The sequence below is a fragment of the Dufourea novaeangliae genome, unplaced genomic scaffold, assembly GCF_001272555.1.
Source record: "Dufourea novaeangliae isolate 0120121106 unplaced genomic scaffold, ASM127255v1 scaffold55, whole genome shotgun sequence".
Classification (NCBI taxonomy): Eukaryota; Metazoa; Arthropoda; class Insecta; order Hymenoptera; family Halictidae; genus Dufourea; species Dufourea novaeangliae.
Window position 1 is genome coordinate 90,364 of NW_015373934.1, and position 23,649 is coordinate 114,012.

A 23,649-nucleotide genomic window follows, 5' to 3' on the forward strand; every position below is an offset into this window, starting at 1 on the left:
TGCAAAATAATAAGAAATCATAATTTGTCCTGACAACAAAGCAAAATACTATTAGTTATCTTCGTTTCTTATTGAATTTTAGATAAGCTATTAGATAAGGATGTCGTACACATAATAAATCTAGATCAGATAATAGATGAGACTGTGGAGTATAAATGAAAGAAATTTCAGTGTTACATACCAACTTCGTAAAATGGAGCTATTTTAACGTGACACGTAAGTTTTTCGTTGTGCACTATAAAATATTCTCGTAATAATAGAATCTTTAGTTCATCTCTTCGAATACTATTGATTCGCCGATAAAGGTTTAAAAGTTATCACGAGATACGTGTGCATAAAATTAAATACTTGGCAGCACTGTAGTAAATAAACATTATAACAATGAAGATTCATCGGTACTCGAGCATATTTTTTTACGCGAATGGTGAAATTTGTTTATGGAAAAATAGCGCGTTGCACGCAGTATATTTTTCGTCAAATAAATTTGTGGCACAGACATAAAATTCGTATATGTCAAGTACACATTCGTTCTTTAACCTTTCAATTATACACAACCCGTCCTTAGATTCTTATGCAAAAAGAATTGTACATAGGATGTGAACAATATATTTAGTGTATAAATTAATAAGAATAAAGATAGTGTTATTGGTGAAAGTATATTGTGAAAACCACTCTATTTGGTTAAGACGTTAAGCTTTATGACTGCAGGGTATTTTTCTGAAACGTATATCACGTTGCCAGCATTGATGACACTGGTCCATTAGATTGAAAATGAAGCAGTGATGAAGAAGCTTGTCCGTAGGCGCTCGTAGGCGCTGCAATCAGTGTATTAAAACGTGTTCTAAGCGTATTGTTACAACTGTTTGATGTTTTCATTTGAATTTGGACGACTGTGATGTTTCGTGCTAAAGTGGTTACAGTGCAACATTTTTTAGTGTACAAGTTCTCATCGGGATAATATATAAACTACATTTCGCAACTTTCACAGAATTGTCTCCTGTATCGAAATGTCCGCCTCTTCCACTGAAACAACAAAGGAGGCCAAAGAAAAACAAGATGCGGTGTCGACAGAAGAAGACTCTGCTAAGCCGTCCTGTGAGTCAAATTCACAAACATTGTGTTCGAAGAGAAAGCGGGAGAATGAAACAAATGACAAAACGAGCGCAGAAGATACAAATAAAAGGAGGAAACTATCTCCAGAACCAGAATCATCTAAGGTAGTAAAATCTGACAACAGGCAAATTGTACACCTAAATATAGTATTATATTACATATGCAGGGTGTCCCTAATATACTTTAGTGATTATCATATCTGTTATTTATATTTATATGTAATGAATGTGTATCCAATTTCATATATTTCCTTATGTCTGTGCTGTGTCTGTATATATACATACATAGAGTAAAAAGCATATATGTATTTTTTTCATTTTAGTCACACAATTACATACGCAAGTGATACAATTTATTCTACGATGTCTGGTTCATTACTTTGTGTCTTAACTTTTGTTGAAAAATCGAACACAATGCCAATGGACAGTTTCTGTTCCATTCAAGCTCTTATATGTATTATCTCTTAAAATATTTTATTATATATCCAGGACATCCTGTATATTCTTCAACCATTTTGTTTATCTGTTAAATATTTTCTCCTTAATAAAACATAATTTTTAAATTACAGCTGAACAATATTCCTTCTGACTTATCTAGTGGCAGTAGTAGAAGTAATAAAGTACCATCTGAAACAGAAGCACATAAAGGAAATACAGTATTAGTTGCAAAGTATTATAACTCATTAGAAAACAACGATGTTGCAACCAGGAGTCAGAGTCGTATCTTATACATGAGAAACTTTAACAATTGGATTAAGAGCATGTTTATACGTAAGATTCGGCTCATTATATATGTGTAGTTTGGTTATTTACAGCTGATAGTAAAATAGAATAGAAAAGCAAAGAAGATTATGGGGAAATTTTTAGCAATATAAATTATGTCTAGTCATAGGTAGCAGGTTATGCTGCTGTATAAATTTATATAAAATTACAAGTGTATCATTTGACTTCTAATGAAGCTAGCTGCAATGTTAGCAAAACATAATGTTTCTAATAGAACATGACTAAAATCTTCAATGGTCATGACAGTTTCTGTTAAGTCAGTTTCCATAAGCAAAGAAACAACAGTATATGAATAGAAAAAGAGAGAGTAGACAATGGGTTTTCTACTATTTTACATCTTACCTGAACATGTGCTGTAGATTCATTAGCTGTATTTGGCCTAGCAGTGTGTATATATGTGTATTTATATGCATAACAAGACACTTAATGTTTATTGATATATAACCCAAAAAATGTAAATTACAGTGGAACATTTTGAGAAAATAAAGCAGAACAAAGTGCACGGGTCTTCGTTAAGGGTGTTAGACATGTGTTGTGGAAAAGGAGGAGACTTATTTAAATGGAAGAAAGAACGTATAAAACACGTGGTTTGTGCTGATGTAGCTGAATTATCTGTTGAGCAATGTCAACAACGTTACAATGACATGTTGAATAAAAGCTATCATAACAGAGGATTCAATCCGATTTTCACTGCTGAATTTATAGTGGCTGACTGTACAAAGGTATTTGTTTCTGTACAAGAGGTGTTATATGCATTTCTATCATTAAGCTTAACCAATGGGAGTTGACTATAAAGAAGGGTTTCAGGTTCGATTACGAGGAAAGTATAAGGATCCTAGTATACAGTTTGATTTGGTCAATTGTCAATTTGCATTCCACTATAGCTTTGAGACCTTGGAACAAGCAGAATGTATGTTGAAAAACGCTAGCGAATGTCTGAAGACAGGAGGCTACTTTATTGGGACTATTCCAGATGCATATGATCTAGTGTATGTTTGTTTTTTAGTACACTAGTAATGACACATGTATCTACGAAATGATCATTATTTCTTTTTTTTTCATCAGTTCTAGGTGGCAGAAATGCGACGGTAATAAATTTGGAAATGAAATTTATAATGTCGAATTTTTATGCGATAAAGAGAAGCCACCACTTTTCGGCGCTAAATACAACTTTCATTTAGAAGGTGTTGTCGATTGTCCAGAGTTTCTTGTTCATATGCCTACGTTTCGCAAACTGGCTTCGAAATTTGGTTTAGAACTAGTGAAATTTGAAAGGTAATTTAGGTTATTAATGAGATATAAAGTAAATAAGATTACATACAACAGAGATTACATATGTTAATATATAGATTCGAGGACTATTATGAACATATGAAAGGTGAAGGTAGATCACTACTTGGTAAGATGCAAGCTTTGGAAATGTATCCACCACGTCATGATGTGCCGCTTCTTGGCCAGTCTACGCAGGACTATCAGCATGCAGTACAATATATGCAAAATGTACCAGATCATCGCAAAATCGGGACTTTATCTCAGACAGAATGGGAAGCTATTTGTTAGTATACAAAAATTATTTTGATTCATATACAAGAACTTTTATTAGTGTTTCTTCAAATTTTAATTATGTTAATTTTAGCACTGTATGCTGTATTCGCTTTTCAAAAAGTGAAAATGGTGAGAAATAGTGAGGGAAAACCAGAAAGCGTAAAACCATAGGGATGAGGAACTTATTAGGAACTAAAATATTAGGAGTAGTTTGAAAATGAATCTAAACCAATTACGATCATTGACCGTGTATTATACACACTAGTCTGTTACTATAGAATTACATGTACCTGTAACTATAGTATACAGTTAATGATATTTTATATAATTTGTTTTTTAATGAATTTCAATCATTATGACTGTATAAAATATGAATTATACAAATTGTTTATATAAAGGTGAAATTAAATTAAGCATTGTTCAACTTGTACAACAATATGATTGTATAAAGTATTTATCATACATAAATATCTATTCTATAATTTTAAATATATCCATGCAAAACCTGTAGAATCGAGTTAAAAAAAAAGGAATAAATCTCAGTTTCCCTATATTTAAGTTCCTATTGACACAAATGCATCTAATGTATCACAATGCTTTTTTAAATAGAATAAAGATTTCTATTTTACATTTTTTCTGTAAAATACACTTATCTTTAAACTGTTTATTACAACTACTAATGCACCACAACTAATTATTTATTTGATCTCTTGCTTTTTCTCATTTTATTTATATTCTCTTTCTTATTATTTTATATACTCATACGTACTTTTTACTGTTAACTAAACGATATACTATTTCGTTAAATAATAATATCAGTAATACTAAAATACAAATTATGACTTTATTGCGCCATCTGAACATGAATATTTAATTTGTCAAACTGATACAAAACAACTTGACCATGCACCTACGACGGGCTTCGATAATGTTCGATTTTCGTTAAGGCCGCAATCAAAGTTCGCGACGCGTGAACAAAACCTAGAAGTTCCCCTCTTCAAAATTAAAACCATATCTGACCGATGTGGGACCACGTTCAATCCATATTTTAATAAATATTCGTTTTTAATACTTCTCGTCAAAATTATAAGTTCATGATTGCATTCGTATCCAACGTTCCTGAAACGAAACCTGACCGAATAAACAGTTACAGTTCGCGAGATTGCGGGGGGAAGGGTTATATCGGGGATCGAAGAGGCGGAGCCAACGGAACGCATGCGTAGTTGGATATTTTTGATACTTAGCTGGACTTTCCCATACGCTCCAAGCGTAGGCTCGGCCAGCAGTCTCGCGCGGAGTGTATAGTCGAGTAAGCGACCGACTGGTGTGTGTGTTCCCAGCCTCTTTGCTTCCCTCGCTTCTGTTAGACCTCGCGTTGCCAGAGTCTATCAGTCGTGTTCGTACGAGAAATGGATCTCGAGCAGCCAACAACGCAATTGAATCCCGACCCAGTAAGTGACTATTCCGTATTTATTTATTATCCCGCGTTCACCCACGTGCATGGTTTTTCGATATTTACCCTCTGAACGCCGGTTTCCTCTTGGACACACGGCATAGCTGCGGGCACGAAATTTTTCTAAGTCCCAAAATGGCGTCTGCGACTAAGTCCTACCTGACTCGTTTTGCACCGCCAGACGTTAAGTCCAACCAGCGGAGTCGACGCGACGCTTATGTATGATGCGTCTCTCGTATTAAGATAGCGTTTCTGATGTGAATTTCATTGTTTTCAGGATAAGAAAACTAAGGAGATCAACAATGTGACTGGTAATCACAGTGGTAAGCCATATTATTCGTGAAGTTTAGAATATCTGCACCGACATAGATGAGATATTGGAACTTCGCGACGGCAAATGCTAAGTTTAATGCGGGAGTTGGGACTACCGTCTACCCGACCGGTCTGACACGTGTTTCGACTCCAATGAAGCGTCCGAACCACTTACCACTTCCTGGGATTCGAATTTTATTATTTCTTTTAATGGGCACTCGTTCAACAAATTTTCTTTCTCTTTGTGTACGAGTTGCGCAAGATACGTTATTATATTAAAGAAGATCAGATCTTCTTAAAAAGGATAGTTCAAGAAAAACAGAAAAATTGAATTAGAAATTCATTTGTATTTTGGAAAATTGCAAAAGCATAAGCGAACTGGACTTTATGCAGTTGTAGGCATGTCAAATTGTTTACAATTCGGAATACAGAAAAGTTTAATAAAGATTGAGTTTTCATAAACATCCGAGTCTAACAATGAGTGATACTAATTGTAATAAATATACTAATAAATATAAGTAATATATATGTCAATGTTTTAATAGTTTTATAATATAACACTCAAGTAATTAAGTAATTTATTTTCTATATGAGAAACATACTCTGAACATTATGTTTGATAATGATTTTAGATACTTATATAAATGGCATGTCTAATGGATACGATAGGAAAAAAGAACATAAATCAGAGCATAAGGATAAAGACAAGGAAAAGTCCCATAAGTCTGATCACAAAGACAAAGAAAGGAGTAAGGAAAAAGATAAAAATCACAAAAGTGAGCATCGAGAGAAGGACAAGGACAAACATAAACATAGTTCCAGTTCTGTGAAAGACAAGGATAAACATGATAGTAGTAATAGCAGTAAAGACAAAGACAAAGATAAAAAGAGCAGCTCGTCATCAAGCAAGGAAAAAGAACATAAAAGCAGCAGTTCCTCGAGTAAAGATAAAGAAAAGGACAAGCACAAGGACAGGGAGCACCATCACAAATCTAGCTCTAGCTCTAGTTCGAAGGATAAAGAAAGGTAAACAAAACCATCTCGATTATAATTGTTTTTATTATTTTTGGTTGTTCTGCTTTTATGGACAAAATCATTAAATACTATTGTAGACACCATAGTAGTTCTAAGGATAAAGAGAGCTCCAGCAAAGATAAAGACAAAAGCAAGGATAGGGATAAGAATAAACACAAACACAGCTTAAGTTCAAGTTCTCGGGACAAGGATAAAGACAAAAGTGTATCCAAAGATAAGGAAAAAGAGAAGAAACATTCGTCGGAAAAGGACAAGGAAAGACACTCCACGTCTCATTCAAATGACAAAGAAAAGCATCGCTCTTCTGACAAAGACAAGGACAAGGACAAGCATAGTTTATCGAGCAAGGATAAACATCGCCATGATAAAGATAAAGACCGTCATCGTCATGACAAAGAGAAATGTAATTTGTGTTTTTTATGACCGTTACCTACTAAAATAGTTTAGTACTAGTTATGTGCTTTTAATAATACATTGTTATTTCATTTGATTTGTAGCTAAGCATAAGGAAGAGAAAGATAGAAAGGATAAGGAAAAAGAAGATATTAAAATGAACGAAGAGGTAGTAGATGTGAAACCTAATCATGTACAAGCCTCAGAATTTAATTTCATTGACATACCTGTGAAGCATGAAGTAAAGGAGGTACAAGTTTCATGTTTGTTACTAGTATAACAAATTATTTAACGAATAGAAAAATAGAATTTTGACCAAAGTCGTATCTTGTAGGAACCTGTTTCACAAATTGAACCAGAAGATGACGATGACAGTGGTGGTGAGCAACCATTATACATTAAAGAAGAGGAGGATGAAGAAGAACCTGCTAATGAAGACGCCAGTATGGATTCAAGTGATGGAAATGACACAAGACTTTCAGATCTCCATAACACAACTATTAAAACTGAAGAAGAATCCGACGAGGATATGCCTTTAGTAAGTAACGTATGTTTACGCATCAAGCATTGATAATATTGTAATTCAAAATTTTATATGAAATCAAAAATTGTGTAGAGTACAAGATCCAAACCAAATACCACCAGTAAAAGAAGAATATATTCAGATGACGAAGAAGAGGATGTTCCCCTTGTTGTGCGCAAAAAATCTAAAAAAACTGAAACAAAAGCACAGATTAAGAAACCAAAGTATGAAGATGAAGAAGAACAAGTTGAACAAGTATATAAAATGCTTATTTTGGCATGCTGAAATAACTATATTACATTTTTTAAATTTAAAAAATGTTACGAGCTAACATTTTTTTTAGAAGCCAAAAAAGAAACGTTCAAGAACATCAAAGGGAGATAACACAAGCCCACGGAAGAAAAAACAAGAAGAAGAACAGGAAGTTTGGAAATGGTAAAACTTTATTACATATTTGAAAATCCCGCCTTAAATGGGTAACACCATTGAGGTTATGTTACTTAATCATGTCTTACCGGAATGCACTGGATAGTTCTCTGGAGCTTAATTCAAAATGAAGAATTTAAATATATTTGCTATAGAATTAATTCAGTTATGTTTGAAATTATTTCAAAATTTAGAATAATTGTGACAAGAACTTTAGGTTTGAATATTAATCGAACATTTCGAAATACGCCTAAATTTATCAATCTACAGAATTTGAGGTTAAATTTTATATTATCTTCTTTGTTTTTTCTTTAACTATATTGAGATTGTGTTAATAAATAGTAAAGTAAGCAAAGAAAAATAAACACAATTGAAGAAACTTTCCAGGTGGGAAGAAGAAAAGAAGAATGATGGAACAAAATGGACATTTTTGGAACATAAAGGACCAGTATTTGCACCTTCATATGAGCCTCTTCCTCCGAATGTGAAGTTTTATTACAATGGTAAAGAAATGAAATTATCTCAGGATACAGAGGAAGTTGCCACTTTCTATGCACGCATGTTAGATCATGATTATACTACAAAGCCTGCCTTTAACAGCAACTTCTTTCATGATTGGCGAGAAGTAATGACTGAATCAGAAAGATCTAAAATATCTGACTTAAATAAGTGCAATTTTAAGGAGATGCATACATATTTCCTTCAGAAAAGCGAAGAACGAAAAGCAATGACAAAGGATGAAAAGCAGAAAATAAAAGAACAAAATGAAGAAATTCAGAAAGAATATGGTTTTTGTACTATCGATGGACACAAAGAAAAGATAGGGAATTTCAAAATTGAACCTCCTGGTTTATTCAGAGGCCGTGGTGAACATCCTAAAATGGGTAAACTGAAAAAGAGAGTTATGCCTGAAGATATTCTTATCAATTGTTCCAAAGACTCGTGTATACCAAAGCCACCATCAGGCCACAAGTGGAAGGAAATTCGGCACGATCCTAATGTTACGTGGCTCGCTTCGTGGACCGAAAATGTTCAGGGCCAAGTGAAATATGTTATGCTTAATCCATCGAGTAAACTTAAAGGAGAGAAAGATTGGCAAAAGTATGAGACTGCTAGAAAATTGGCACAATCTATAGATAAAATTCGTGCTGAATATAGGGAAGATTGGAAGAGCAAGGAAATGCGTATAAGACAGAGAGCTGTCGCTTTGTACTTTATAGATAAATTAGCTCTCAGAGCGGGTAATGAAAAGGATGAAGATCAAGCAGACACCGTAGGTTGTTGTTCTCTGCGTGTGGAACATATTACATTGCATGAACAAAAAGATGGAAAAGAGTATGTAGTCGTATTTGATTTCTTAGGTATGTTAAGTTTTATTTTAATGAAATTATCCGTTCAATTTTAACGCGTGTCTATGTAAATATTTTCATTTCAACGTATTTATAGGTAAAGATTCCATAAGATATTACAATGAAGTGCCAGTAGAGAAACGGGTGTTTAAGAATTTACAACTATTTATGGAAAATAAGTCTCCTGGTGATGATCTGTTTGATCGTCTCAATACAACTGTCATGAATAAACACTTGAATGAGCTGATGGAAGGTCTTACTGCTAAAGTATTCAGAACGTATAACGCGTCATGGACGCTACAACAACAATTAGACAAACTGACAAATCCTGATGATACAATAGCAGAAAAGATTTTATCGTATAACAGGGCAAATCGAGCAGTTGCAATCCTGTGTAATCATCAACGTTCAGTGCCTAAAACACATGCAAAATCTATGGAAAATCTTAAAGCAAAAATAGAAGCTAAGAAGGAAGCTATAACTGATGCAGAGCTTGCAGTGAAGGATGCTAAACGTGAAGCGAAGCACGGATCAGTTAAAGAGAAAGTGTAAGTTATTTGTAATTATTATATTTGGTATTTAGAAATGACAAGTGTTACATTCTATATATTTTATTATAGTGTATATGAGAAGAAGAAGAAAACTCTGGACAGATTAAGAGAACAATTAACAAAGTTGGAGGTGCAAGCAACAGATAAAGAGGAAAATAAAGAAATTGCATTAGGCACCTCCAAATTGAATTATCTTGACCCTAGGATTAGTGTTGCATGGTAACCTAATATCCCAATGTTTTAATATAAAATATATGTTTTTAGTAGTCAAACAACTGATTTTTTTTAATATTCTAGGTGCAAGAAAAATGATGTCCCTATCGATAAAATTTACAACAAGACTCAAAGGGATAAGTTCAGATGGGCAATAGACATGGCGGGACCGGACTACGTCTTTTAACCCCATGAAGAATCGGTTACTCTACAAGAAAATAATTCCCACTGATTGTATTTAGTGAATTTTTCGTTTTACTAATCGGGAGAAAAATAATGGTATAATTTTCTATATTTACAAGATGATAAAGGCGAGAGTACGGGGACATATTTTATATAGGACACTGCGTTAAAAATTTCGGTAAAGACATAATAATAGATGTGTAATAACAACACATACTCGTAGTGCTAGAGCTGATCGCTTAGCAATCATTACATTAATAAATTTTTAGCAGTTGCATTCGCATATAGGCGTTGTTTCAACTGGTCTTATAAATATTGAACACGAAGATTTAATAGTTTCACGCAACTTTAACTCGTTTAGATAGAAATTTCTCATATGTATGAATTACAAGGAATGAAAAATGTGAAAACAAGATTCGCGTAAGTGATCTAAATTTAGAGGACATATGCTTCGGTTATTTCAATAGTACAAGAATTTCACGACCTCTAAATTTAGAAGTATACACGAATGCATGGGCTGCTGCATTGTAAATAGAATTTATTATTCATAAAAACTTTGCCAGCCGGTGAAGGAAGGAGAAGTATGTGCGTGTATTAGATTCGTAAAAAAATTAACACGTCTGCCAAACGAGTAGGTAATTTTATATTCGTTTAATCTGCCTTTTCTTATAAATGTATAATATCATAAGTGGAAAGTCATTTACATTGTGCATTATGGCATTCTAGAGTGATCTAGAATGTTTAGAGCGATAAAGTCATGCGCTCTAAAAGAATTTTTTAGTACCAAATTTATCGAAAATGAAATTGTGGTTAGGAAACTCAATTGGAATATATAATGTCCCAAAAACAATTATGATATAGTCATGTATTTAAAAAGTAGATCTTCGCTTTTAGCGATTTATGTTTTATAAAACAATGTGTCGATTATAATAAATGTGAACACACTGTATCTTTAACATTTTTTTTTGACATTTGTACACATTCGAACCTTGTAATACGCCATGATAAGCTGCGTGAAAGAAAGCTGTTGGTTTTAATATGTTAAAGCCTCAATTATCATACCCACTTAGCAATAAGAAATTCTAAAGTGAAATCTAATTTTGTTCGAAAATTTGACTCGATCAATGTAACTGTGGTGAATATGTTATAACACATATTTAAGAGCAAGATACGCGAATATAGTTTAACAAATTCTTAATTCTAATGTGTATATCTATTTTGTGTAGAAGATATTCTTTCACAAGACGACAAGAATATCTTTGTTTATGTGGCTACTGGGGGACTCAAGTTACATATGAACGTTAGAAAATTTGAAATATCTTACTTGACTTGAGTAAATCACACTTAGAATAAATCGTGCTACTGTCTATATTGGAATGTGTAACAGCGACGAGTAATGTTTTTTCGTCAGAGTAAGCTGAAATGCAGTTGATTCTGAATATATCATAGACATTGATAATGAGAATATGTTTCTAACAACTTGTATTTGTTACTGAATTAGTATTACTGATTACTCGTCACTGACAACATATTCTTATGACTACGTTGTATGCATATAAATATACAAGATTATTTACACTCATAATTATGTATAGGTATATATACATATATACATATATATAAATATATTTAAGAAAACTGCAATGACAAAATTATACCAGTGTATAATTAGAATGGTGGTTCTTTCTAATTCCTATATTAATTACATGTTGGCCTATTTTATGTAAAAGTATGCAACATGAATTATTGCATTTCGAGAAAGTTAAGTTATTATTGTTATCATCATCATTATCATTGTCATTATTATTGAAGACCACTATTCTTACAGAACTGCCAATCATTGTACTATTGATTGTATAATTTAATAGTCTGACATGCTACAGAACCAGTTTCTGAGATTAGACATAAGTTCTGTGAACAATTTATAGTGGATAAAGAATTTTATTTATACGAATCACGTTCTACTACTTGCTAGAAATATAAAACTATTCAACTCCTGTTAAAGACAGCGAATAACGAAACTGGTACTGTGCTATAAACTGAATATTAATTTATATACCGGTATAAGTAGACTGAATTTAAGGTATGTGTATGCAAATGTATATCGTATTTTTAACTTAAGCATTGAAATTATTTGCAATATACGGGTTAGCAATTACTTAACGTCACAGATATAAGAGAAGAAAACATGCAATCAGAGCGTAGGCCTTTAATATCAAATATTTTGTGCACGTAAACGTCAGATGATACAACATTTTTAACTTTTACAAAATGTGAAAGGCAAGGGAACGCGATCGATATATCTAGTAAAGTGGGATATGTGCACAAAGTGAACGTATATGTATATTTCGGACACTACCATTTCCATACGATATTAGAGTAATAATAAAACTTAGAATGTCAAAATTTTGGTTCGTTTATTTAGTATGTTGAACATTTATTTACTAGCTACGAACGAAATTATAGTTATCATACTGATATATCATATCATACTGTGTACGGAATTGAAAATAAATTTGATGTTTGTAATACTTTAAGGTGTAAAAAACATGAAAAGACGTTCGGATTTTTATTGATTTATTATTAAAGAGCAAAGTACAATAATATAATATATTACTGCAGTTAGTGGTAATAGAAATAAATTACTAATAATTTAAGTCAAATAATCGTGAAAATTTGTAATAAATATTAAACGATGTAAAAACTTACAAACATAACGTCTCATATGCGTGCAGTACCATTTTACATCAAATGAAATAAATAATAAACATTTTTCCTTGTCAATGATGTTTCCAGCCAGAAACATTAAAAAAAAAAAAGCGTATAAACACAACCGTTTGAAAGTTCAAACAATAAATATGAAATTTAAATAACATGAAAAAAAATAATTATGACAGAACACCATTAAGCAAATGTAAAAAATACATTGCATTCTGGCTAGTGAAACATTTTCAATAAATATTATAAGCTTAATTAAAAACAGAGACATAGCAATACAATAAAAAAATACATTATTTAACTAAAATTTTATATTTAATAAGAGGCTGATAAAACCACAACCATAGATCAATCATGTTACTAAAACAATTTCTTTTTAAAAAGATATGCAACACAGTAAAAAAAAAATGACTAAGAATGAAAGTTATTTTTGCTTTTATCTCCTCATACAATTAATATTACATACTGCACTTAGCACCACCGTTTTAGTATATAAAATATAAAATATTCAGATTAAATGAAATCCTTTTTTTGGTTATTATGTCACAGCAGAGTAATTACCAAAATGGTAGTTCCTACATGTACATAGGTAGACTAGACTATGCTAAATCACTGTTTGTTTCGTTATTCTGTTACTTCTGTTATATGTAACGAGAAAATGTTACACAGAAAAAATTTTCTTGAATATGTTTTACATTAATTACAGTCTAAAGTGATCAATTTTGTTTCACCTATAACATTAATATTCGTTCCTTTGTTAGCGTAATTGTCATTAAAGTGTTTACAAAACGAAAATTTTTTTCCTTTTCCGTCTCTCACTCAAAGTGTGTAGCTAACACATTTAATTCATATTAATGTTTATCAATAAATCTTTGTGAATATATTTTAAGCAAACATAATTTTCATGTGTCGTGTAATTTAGTCTATTATGCTAACATCATAAAAACTGCTTATTGTCTTTTGATAACTGTTTAAATAAATCCTCAAAAAATCTCAGTAGCAATATGAAACAAAAATGGAAAATTAACTTGTCTGTGAAACGTAAAGCGATACGTACATTCGGTATGCCGGATACCGTGTGATAGGGTAAAAATTATTGCCGCAGCTCAGCCGTTCGATCGAATAAAATTAAATAGCAACAAAACCTTCTGAAATTTGCAGTATACAAATGTGTAATACAAAAGCATAAATGCTTGAAAAAAAAAAAAAAAAAAAAAAAAAAAAAGAGTACGATCATTATTATTTGAAGAAAATTTAGATTTAAACACGCATAAGTTTATAAATATGCACCGATCATTTCGTATTGCTTCATCTGAATTGTGCAATACCGATTGCCTCACTCATTTTGAATGCTGTGAGGATAGGTAGTTATCCTTCGTTCATGTATGAACGAATGTGATACTACGTTTTTTTTTCTGAGAATTTATCACAATACATCGAGATAAAAATACCGATGTAAAGATTGCTATTAATACATACGATTTCAAGATGATCAAAAATGTTATTTTCTCAATTTCATTCCGGATCAGTTTCCCCGTCTCCGATCGGCAATACTGTAACAAGACCAGCAGCTGCTACCTTAGCTTTGTATGCTTCCGGTTCGAACCAGCGAATCGGTGCCTGTTAAATAAAATTACAATTATTATATATAATCGATAATAACGTCATACAGTAAACTGTGTTGATGATTCACTTTACCTTGGTATGATGTTACAAGCAGCATGCTTTGGATTTATAAAGCAAGTGTTAAATGATTTACGGTAACGTGCATGCCTTCTTAATGTACTAACGTAAACATTATGTCGATTCAATTTATTAGGAAAAAAGAAAAAAGAAATTTGCCACGGTTTTGTCAAAACATTTGTACTACACGATCTTTAAAAATACAATAAGTAAAAACGCTTTATTATCTTCAAAATCTCGACAAATTGTACAATGATATTCACGCTATGAATCATCTGCAATCTCATACATCGTGTATAAAATTTAATACTTGTTCTTGCGTGATACTTAATAATAAAACAAACAATAATAGCAATGTCTTCGTCAAGTTCATTTAATAGTAAACTATGAAACTGTCTAAACAATCAATAATATATATGAAGTGTAAAATCAAGAAATCAATATGTATAAACATAAAATTTAAAAATCACGTGTCTTATATCAACATAACATATTTTATCCACTATGCTGTAGTCTTGTGTGGTTAACCACGGCTCTATTTAATTTAAAAAAAATAGGTTTAGATCTTTAACTATTTAATAACAGAAAACGGAAGAACATAATTAAACGCAGCTTTTTGTATCTTAATGGAATGATACTGTGCAATATGAAATTATAATGTAATTATAATAAAACAATATCTTGTACTAATACAATATATACCATAATTGTGCATTAGTACAATTCCAAGGTAAGTTACCTTAACATATAAAATCAGTAAATAACATAACAAACATATCTTACACGTAACAGGTACATTGTATCATACTGATAACACAAAGACTTTTTGGTAAATGTTAAATAATAACTAATTCATGGTAATAACACAAAATCTTTGGTTTAAGTACATAATGTCTCGCGCGTATGAAATCGATTAGCATAAGGTATTATAAACATGCTATTTCGAGCATCGATTTCGTAACTTAATGTTTACCAAGGAAGCGAATAGTTATCGAATACTCATATTTTTATCACAACCGTCCCTTACTGACGTAAGAAACATGTTCTTGTCTGATCCTATTGTACCATTATACTTAATATTCCGATTAGCATTAGTCACATGCCAGTGTCAGAAACAAAATTATAATCCGAAAGTATAGTTAACTTTGGAGGCAAATATCATTAATTCTGAGGCATTAAAGTGTTTGCCGTCGTGTACAAGAAATTAGTAAGTAACACTGCTGCACATCAGGTGATTAGCATTTGTATCACATCGGTGTACCTTGCGAACAATGTTGGGACACTCCTTCTGAATACGAGCCCAATCTGCAGGTGGTCGTTTAGCGTAAGGACCAGTTGAACACAGCAACAAAAACTCGTACGTGAGTTCTCTGACTTCTGGAACTAAATAAATGTTTAGATGAAATATCATTTGAAGGCATAACGGACTCAAAATAATTCATTACGTTCCAGACAATTACCTTCCTGAGTCGAAGGATTTGCTTCAGAAATTATACGCGGTTTGTATGTCTCCTCGCTTTCTGAAGTAGCAGTACTGTCCATGTTTAATTCTCGGCTTATTTCATTGGTATTACTTGGTGTTAACGGTGCTTTTTGTGTATTGGAAGACGAGACTGAGTAAGGGGACTCTTCTTCAAAATTGAAGTATTCTATACCGCTTGTGAAGTCAGAGTCTCCCAAGAAATATTCATCTAAGACCAGCTTTGCAGTCTAATATATACATGTGTATGTATATATATATATACACACATATAATTTGCATTAAGATATGTTCTATAATGGATTATTGAACAAGGTAAGTCTATGATCAGAACCAACTCATTTCTAGCGAAGTTAACCTATTGTATTAGAATTTAACTAATGATAATGCAGGACATTTAAAACTATTCAAAATAATATTCAGACAATGCCGTAAATACACAGTGACTGTTCAGACTATAGACTTCTCGTGTAAAAAATTTGAAATAGACGTAATGATTACCCTAACAAGATCCAGATTGCATCCTGTAATCTTCAGAGATTGGTTACCGACTGTAACCGTGTATTTATATTCGCCTATACTGGCGTCGTTGGTGGAGAAGCTGTGGAGGAGAGTATGTACGCGAGAGTTTTGTTGCTGATGTTGTAACCGATTACTTTCATCTGACGCGCTGCTATTTAACGAGGAACTAGAACCTCCCATAGCACTCTTATCTCCTCCACTTTGCTCCAATCTCACCGGCGATGCATTTCGTTGAATCGTATCTTTTATCAAGTCCTTCGCATAACTATTACAATGATACAGTAGATGTAAAAGTATGTAAATTAACAAGTGAGAATATTAACATATTACAACCGAAAACAAAATTGGACTCACTGTATCTTGTCCTCGGAAGTACCCGTGATTTGGACAAGTCGTTCTTTGGCTCCAGGGTTTACTGCGAAAATGTAATCATCATTAGATCGACGACCTTTGACTGTTGTACACAAAACTTTGATATAATCGAAGTTTATTTTATAAAGATTCATTTGCATTGTGGTTAATGCACAGAGTGTTCGACTATTGATGCCAGAAACTTTATGGGGGGGTTCTATATGCCAAAATAAAACGAAAATCAAGAATGACGAAATTGAGTTGGAGGTTTTGTTTTCGAGTTATTTACAATCAGCAGTTGAGACGCATATCACGGCACGAATACTGGCGTGTCTTGAAAAAAAAAATACACCCTTACTTCATAGCCAAACGTGATATGTACCTTTCCCTTGGTACAATCGTAACATCTGCAGGTCATTCATGAGCGTTGGCGATGTTGTCAAGTAACAAGTAGTACTTGTATATCCACTCGCTGTTTAGTTAGTGGTTGTTCTGCGTGTGTGCTGTGGTCACCTTTGTGGATTTGAAGGAGTAACCAGGTTTACTGACGTGCAACGATTCATTTGTGAAGATAGTTTAGGCTCCAGTGCAGGTGTTACACTTCACTTTTTTAACTACGAGGTAAAAGTATATTTTTTTTAGACGACGCCAGCGTACGTGCAGTCAGTGTCGTACCCCACGCTTATCGCTTATACATAGATTGCCTGGTTTCACGTGTTTTTAGCCTACATTTTTACATTTAATAACTTAGAAATGAAGCCTCAAACACAATTTCGTCATTCTTGGTTTTAGTTTTATTTTGGAATTTTTGACACCAGTAATCGAACACCGTCTATATTATATTAGTGAGTAATTATATCCTGGAAAAAATGTATGTAAATTGTAGACACTTTCCAAACACTTCAAGACAAATTATTTGCGGATTAAAACATTAACAAAGAGATCAGTATTAATTGCAGACGAGTTTTCCTGTGAAAGGAAAATAATGTAATCTTTAAGTGCATTTAAGACTATTATATAAGCAATTGTAAGCGGTAAAATAATTTGTATTAAGTATATAAAATGGTGTTCATACCATTTCGTATATACTTAAATATGATTTAATAAGCTGCAAACACAATGCATGATATACTAGTGATAATCACGTGTATGATGATAAAAATATTGCACAAAAGAAAGAATTATGTGAGCATCAGACTTCCAAAGCTTTTAGAGAATAAATTCAATTATTTATATATAGGACATTTTTCAACAACAAATATAACATAAAAAAAAGTGTCATGCAAATAAATTTAAAACATATGTTAAAACACAAATTATAATGTTGATATTCTGTTTGATAAAATACGTGTGTCCCTACTTTCTTCTGCCATGTTTTAGAAAATTTCAGTACGGGAACAAAAAATTTTGATCTCATTTATCTGCTACAAGTAATCTTTGTTGTAATGATTACAACGTGAATTAGAAAATATAACAAACATTAGAAAAGTAAACAATTAGTTATTTTTTAAATGCATGAGCATAATGCTATCAACAAGCCATCTGCAATTTGTTTGTTTACCTCGCTGGAAGGAGATGATTGTCTGGCTGAGCTCTTCGATCATGTGAACCCGCCGCCCTTTTATTCCCATCACTGTATTTTTGTGCAAATAATTTAGAAGTAGAAAAAATAATACTACTTACAATAGATATGAAAGACATGATATGGAACATACTTAATAAATTGAACAAAAAAATTAGCGCGTGACAACTTGGAATTAAATTAAACAATTAACACATAAAAAAGAAATAGGCCAATTCTATGCTTGAAAAAGATTTATATATCTTCTTCTGCTACGATATAAATGTTAACTCAAGTTTCAAATTTTCCTTACCTTTGCCAGAATCACTGTTACGTATAACAACTTCATCTTTGCAGTAATTTTTCCCAGGAATACGCGTGGGTTTAACAAATTTGCCACTATTTTTTATAACTTCACCGGGTCCTAAGATCGGCGCTATGGTGGGCGAAGACATTGCCAGAGGAGACGATAACGCGTTTGTGGGTGTGTCGGGAATTGTTTCGGCCTGTTAACATTTTTCTCATGTTTTTACGATGTATTTGATTCATGTTGAAAAAAAAAAAAATTCCCACATACATTATCCAAATGTGATAATTTCTGTGTATAATACACATCCATAGAATCTGTGTGACGCCATTGCTTAGCTCTTAACTCTATAAGTTCCAGCAAGTGAACCCTAGTCGTCAGATCTAGTTTTTCGTCCTGACTTCCATTTCTGATCGCCACAAAAGCTCTATCCAGCTGATCTGTGTACCAAATCAATATTGTTAAAAAGCAATGCTAAACCACTAATGCTTCAATTAACTTACACTTCTACCAACAAGATTAACATGTTCGCTGCCACTCGGAAAATCGTAAAGAGCACGTTTATGTACCTTCAGTTCATAACTTGAACCATATGTTGCATACACACAAGTCGTCTCTGCTTTCAACAGAGGATTCAAGGTGGTAGCTGCCGATCACACAGCACCACGACCCCTGATGACCTGATATTGAATGTGTGGTGATGATTGTTCGAAACATTGTCGACGCATTGTCGCTACCTGGTACATAGGAGAAGACATCTTGTGTCGACAATACTTCGACGATCGCAGCGAACATGTTAAAGTACATTTAAGTAAATTATTTAAGAAAATACCTTTGTAAATAGCTTCTAATTGATAGGCATAAAGTTTCAGATGGTTACACATTGTAACCACATTCATTTGCAGCGTTCGGTCATGGAAGCCATTTGTTAGTTGCATTGCAACGTTGTCGATTAAGGACACTATGTCCTCCACTGTTAAATATAATGTTTATACTCAATAAATAGAAATTAAATATACGAATAATAATAACATCCATAACCAACAGGTGAAAGTTGATGTATATGAGAAATATAAGCCAATAATTACCAGTCGTAATCCGTCCATCGACGGTCGAGTGGCGTTGATTGAGCTTAAGCGGCCGAGGTTTTTCGACTTTCTTGATGGTACGAGCTCTGTTTAGTTGCGTCGCGGCCATTATATGCAATCTTTAATAAGAAATAAGAAATTATTATTCATGTATTGAAACAATTCAATCTACTACTATTGAAATTCTGCTGAATCTACGATCGTGAAGTTAATATAAATTTACTTTCACGCGACTAGAAAGTGTAGATTTGAAACACGTCGTTAGGGAACGTATACAGGCACAAAAAAACTAAATAAGCCTTTTTGTAACAGATTTCTCTTTGAACACAGTGAAAACTTATTATAACATCTCAGCGTGCTGATCGTTTGTACAGCTAATATTTATGCAGGTGTTATTTAAATTTTTTATGATTTTAAATCATTGTGGAATTTATATCTTCTTTTCGTGGTAGCCGTTTATCCTAAATAGTTCTTCATTATGTTGAACCTTTAACTTTCTAAAGAACAGAAGTTTATTTCTTTCATTAAAACCATAAAAAGTTAAAGATGAAAAGGAGAATATCGCGAATTTTTCATTTAAGTTATTATCTATTTAAATATGTTACGAAATTTTCATTTTTCTTTTCTTTCAGCGTTAACATGCTTCAATCACTTTGAAAAGTGTAATCTTCGTAACTTTTCAATATGTATAGTTCTGCGCCGCGGGTGATTTAAAAATAACCACGAAAAAGAGGGTGGTTTGCGAAGAAAATAATGACTGACGAGGGACGAAGAAAAAGAGAAACCCGAAACGTCTAATATAACGAGGTGAATTTGAAAAATGTTCGTTCCAACCGCCGAGGACGGTCCCGAACCTTAGACTCTATACAATAGCGGGTTATTTGATCGTGGACCGCGTAGCGATAAAAATAATTTATACGGTACCCATGTGAGCGCCTCTGGCACTTTCGACATCTTGCAACAGAACATTGAAAGAAGAGAGAAAACGTACCAGGAACAAAGAAAGATAGTAAGCAAGAGAAAGGAGGAAACCAGAGTGGGGAGAGGAAGGGCGGAGGACCGAAAAGTGCGCAGAAAGAAAAAGAATAATTATGAGAACAGATGGAAGTTTGAACTGTTTGTAAGTTGCAAGGTAAATGACAGAGTATAAAATGTTCCGTGTATAATTGTACGACACCAAACACCAACGCGTCTTGCATTGACACAAAATCCAGAATTGTGCAAGCTAAAATATGTATATGTTGTATCAAGCAAACACTTGACACCTGATGTTTCGTGTCTTGTTGTGCTCAACAACGGTTATTTACACTTGAATTTTTATCGCTAAAGTAAACTTACCACCACGTCGGCCGTGCCACGGATCAACGACAGGCAGACCGTCCGTAAGAAATCGGTAAGATGTGTCGTTGACATACGTTGCGAAGATGTGTTCAAGTGCATTGAATTGGAGCCAATGATGCCAACACAATTTTAAAAATCACTAATTGACGAGGTCTAGATAGTATTGCACGCCAGCCTTAATGCAGAAAAGCCTTTATAGCTGCTGGTTCCCATTTAGGCTGTCATGCACTTTGGCGAAGAATAAAAAAAAAATTAAAAAAAACAAGCGTTTCTCTTCGTTGTGCTTTTCGGTCTAGTGTGCACGATTCCGTTAGAATCAGTTGTTTATACAATTTTCGCCGAAATGCGTGTCAACCTTTAGGATGTGAAAACCTATTGTATTTTCTATTTTGTGAATATAGGTTCATGTTTCCGCCTTAATGTACAGATGTAAGCGCGAATTTCAAATCAAATGGATGAAATATTTTCAAGTTGATTGGTCAATTTATACTATGTTATTAGTAAAATATATTGAAATTAATGTTATATATATTATTCAAATTATTAGTCAGGAAAGCATTAACAACTAATATTAATTCCTTGGCATTCTGGACCAGAAGATCATCTTAAGTAAATAAATAATTGACATTGAAAACATTTTATTCAGTCAGTAAGAAGCATTCTACATGATGATGATGATGATGATCATAATGATAATGTAATAATAATAATAATAATAATAATAATAATAATAATAATAATAATAATAATTCGTTTATAATAACCATTTGTAATATACAGGTAAACTATCTCTCTTTTTTCTCATTTTCTCTCTTTCTCTCGCTCGTTCACACACATTGAATTGTCATAGTACATAAATTATAGAAAATTCACTGATACAAAGGAAACATTACATTCTTCAGACTATGAATGTAGTCAATAAACCATCCTTATCTCGTTCTTTTTTTTCTTGCTGCAAAGATATCTTGTTAATCCTTTTTATTTTTTGTATTCGGCAGCGTTGTTGGATTTGAAGGACTACTTTAAACTTCACTGCCCACAGTGACGTTTACATGCTTTGTGCTTTTCTTTGTACATTGTTAAAAGATTCACGCCTGCCAAACAGGCTCAGAGATAACAAATCCTAGACGATTCTCTCCGTAAGGCATAATATATATATGTTCCATAGTATATCTCGCAACAGAAAGGCTGTTGTCCAGTGAAATACATAAATAAACGACAACACCAACAATGTAAACGTAACTGATGCAGTTCTATTACTGTAAATCCATATTTCTATTGATTTGAGGTAGTGTTTTCAATGTAATCCTATTATTTTGCTGCTATATGTTGTGTGCGGATATGTGTCTCATATGAATATTTTCTTCACACCCATACACTTTCACTATAAGTCCAAAATATATAAAGCATACACATATGTATGTTAGGAAACTTTGTACTTAATATACGGATACAATCATAAGCATGTGAATCCATCCAGTCTATTATTCACTGTAATTGTATATTATTGTGAACAACATGATATCCTCTTTTTATCAGTACCTAGAAACAACGTTCGTAATCTATAGAAACAAAGAAATATGTTTCTATGTATATATAAATATACACACAGACACGCACCTATGCAAAGTAGTATTTTGGACTTATAGTTACACCAGTTGTAAGTGTGTTTTCAAAAATTATCATCTATGTATAAAGTATGAGAAAACCAAATGTCGGGCAAATTTTGAAACCTGCTCACAGCTTTTACCTTCGTTTTATTTATCTCTGTTCATTACTTTTGGTACATGCCGTACGACAAACGAGCATGAGATTCCCGTTTAAAAAAGAGTACATTGACATTAACCGTGTCAAAATCTTCCCGCTATTCAGTATTCCAACTTCATTTACCAAATACGACAAGGCTGCTGACATTAGGCTTGCTAGCACTTGTAAATAATGCCCAGCAATTGTGCTATTTTGTTAGTTTCATTAACTATTATTTCATGAATAATTTATCACATTTTAATCGTCTTCATAGATTGAAAAAGAGAGGGCACATGTAACATCATGCATTACCAAGTTGGCTCAATCTATGAACACTTTTGTAAAAAATATAACATCTATGGATGGTTGAGCCCTTGGTTAGCATATAGCGAATTAGTACTTCCTTTTTTTTTAAGGTAATGCGGATCACTTCTGCAGGAACGAGCAACGGATAAAAATATCCATGTACGATCTGTGTTTAAGTGCATTTAACATTACCCTTCTCTTCACTATAAAAGGAAACATTGCTTCTTTGGGTACCAAAAGAAGTACCCAATATCTTTATATCTAATATTTAAAAAATGGAACCTATTTAAGCGCAAGAGACGGATACCTTCCTGCAATTTGATTGTACAAACACCTGTATGCTATTGCAGAAGTGATGTTCGCTCTAGTCTTCGTATATTAGTTTTTCTTACAATATCACACATACCCCCTCCCTAAGAAACTAAACGCAGTAAACATAAAATAGTACTAGATAAATTGACGACATCAATTTTGAATTTTGACACATTCGTGTTATCCTTATATTACCTTTAATATAAGTTTAACGACTTAATTGAAATCAATTCTCAAAATGAAAACAACAAGTGCAATGCACGAATACATTGTTCTTTTTATCTTAAAAAAAAAAAGCGAAACTTAACATAAAATATGACTCACATCGAGATATAATAGCCTCAACAGTTCACCAG

General features: G+C 32.8%; 3 protein-coding genes across 6 annotated transcripts; 2 read left to right on the forward strand and 1 right to left on the reverse strand.

Moving 5' to 3' along the window:
* Positions 1 to 180: 180 nt before the first annotated feature.
* LOC107195251 (mRNA cap guanine-N7 methyltransferase) lies at positions 181 to 3,509 on the forward strand. The gene is made up of 7 exons (XM_015585057.1): positions 181 to 216; positions 989 to 1,217; positions 1,682 to 1,883; positions 2,361 to 2,617; positions 2,703 to 2,884; positions 2,961 to 3,170; positions 3,245 to 3,509. Exons 2-7 carry the CDS (start codon positions 1,008 to 1,010, stop codon positions 3,453 to 3,455), a joined length of 1,272 nt encoding a protein of 423 aa, XP_015440543.1. The 5' UTR covers positions 181 to 216; positions 989 to 1,007; the 3' UTR covers positions 3,456 to 3,509.
* Positions 1,710 to 21,082, reverse strand: LOC107195250. Of its 3 annotated transcripts, XM_015585055.1 has the most exons (12): positions 20,927 to 21,082; positions 19,589 to 19,707; positions 19,333 to 19,473; positions 18,771 to 18,940; positions 18,507 to 18,699; positions 18,194 to 18,265; positions 16,636 to 16,696; positions 16,261 to 16,546; positions 15,740 to 15,989; positions 15,541 to 15,662; positions 14,076 to 14,216; positions 1,710 to 1,739 (listed from the first exon to the last, which is right to left on the reverse strand). In XM_015585055.1, the coding sequence occupies exons 2-11, from the start codon at positions 19,695 to 19,697 to the stop codon at positions 14,112 to 14,114; spliced, it is 1,509 nt and encodes a 502-aa protein (XP_015440541.1). In that variant the 5' UTR covers positions 19,698 to 19,707; positions 20,927 to 21,082; the 3' UTR covers positions 1,710 to 1,739; positions 14,076 to 14,111. The 3 variants fall into 3 exon arrangements, with proteins under 3 accessions (XP_015440541.1, XP_015440540.1, XP_015440542.1); XM_015585054.1 differs by lacking the exon at positions 1,710 to 1,739 and having other exon boundaries at positions 13,814 to 14,216; XM_015585056.1 differs by lacking the exons at positions 1,710 to 1,739; positions 18,194 to 18,265 and having other exon boundaries at positions 13,814 to 14,216.
* LOC107195249 (DNA topoisomerase 1) lies at positions 4,614 to 10,533 on the forward strand. Of its 2 annotated transcripts, XM_015585052.1 has the most exons (12): positions 4,614 to 4,891; positions 5,171 to 5,216; positions 5,838 to 6,231; positions 6,318 to 6,643; positions 6,738 to 6,883; positions 6,968 to 7,171; positions 7,250 to 7,411; positions 7,500 to 7,591; positions 7,970 to 8,943; positions 9,029 to 9,479; positions 9,552 to 9,701; positions 9,780 to 10,533. In XM_015585052.1, exons 1-12 carry the CDS (start codon positions 4,850 to 4,852, stop codon positions 9,880 to 9,882), a joined length of 3,090 nt encoding a protein of 1,029 aa, XP_015440538.1. In that variant the 5' UTR covers positions 4,614 to 4,849; the 3' UTR covers positions 9,883 to 10,533. The 2 variants fall into 2 exon arrangements, with proteins under 2 accessions (XP_015440538.1, XP_015440539.1); XM_015585053.1 differs by lacking the exons at positions 4,614 to 4,891; positions 5,171 to 5,216; positions 5,838 to 6,231; ... (3 more) ...; positions 7,250 to 7,411; positions 7,500 to 7,591 and adding an exon at positions 7,850 to 7,860.
* Positions 21,083 to 23,649: the final 2,567 nt, after the last annotated feature.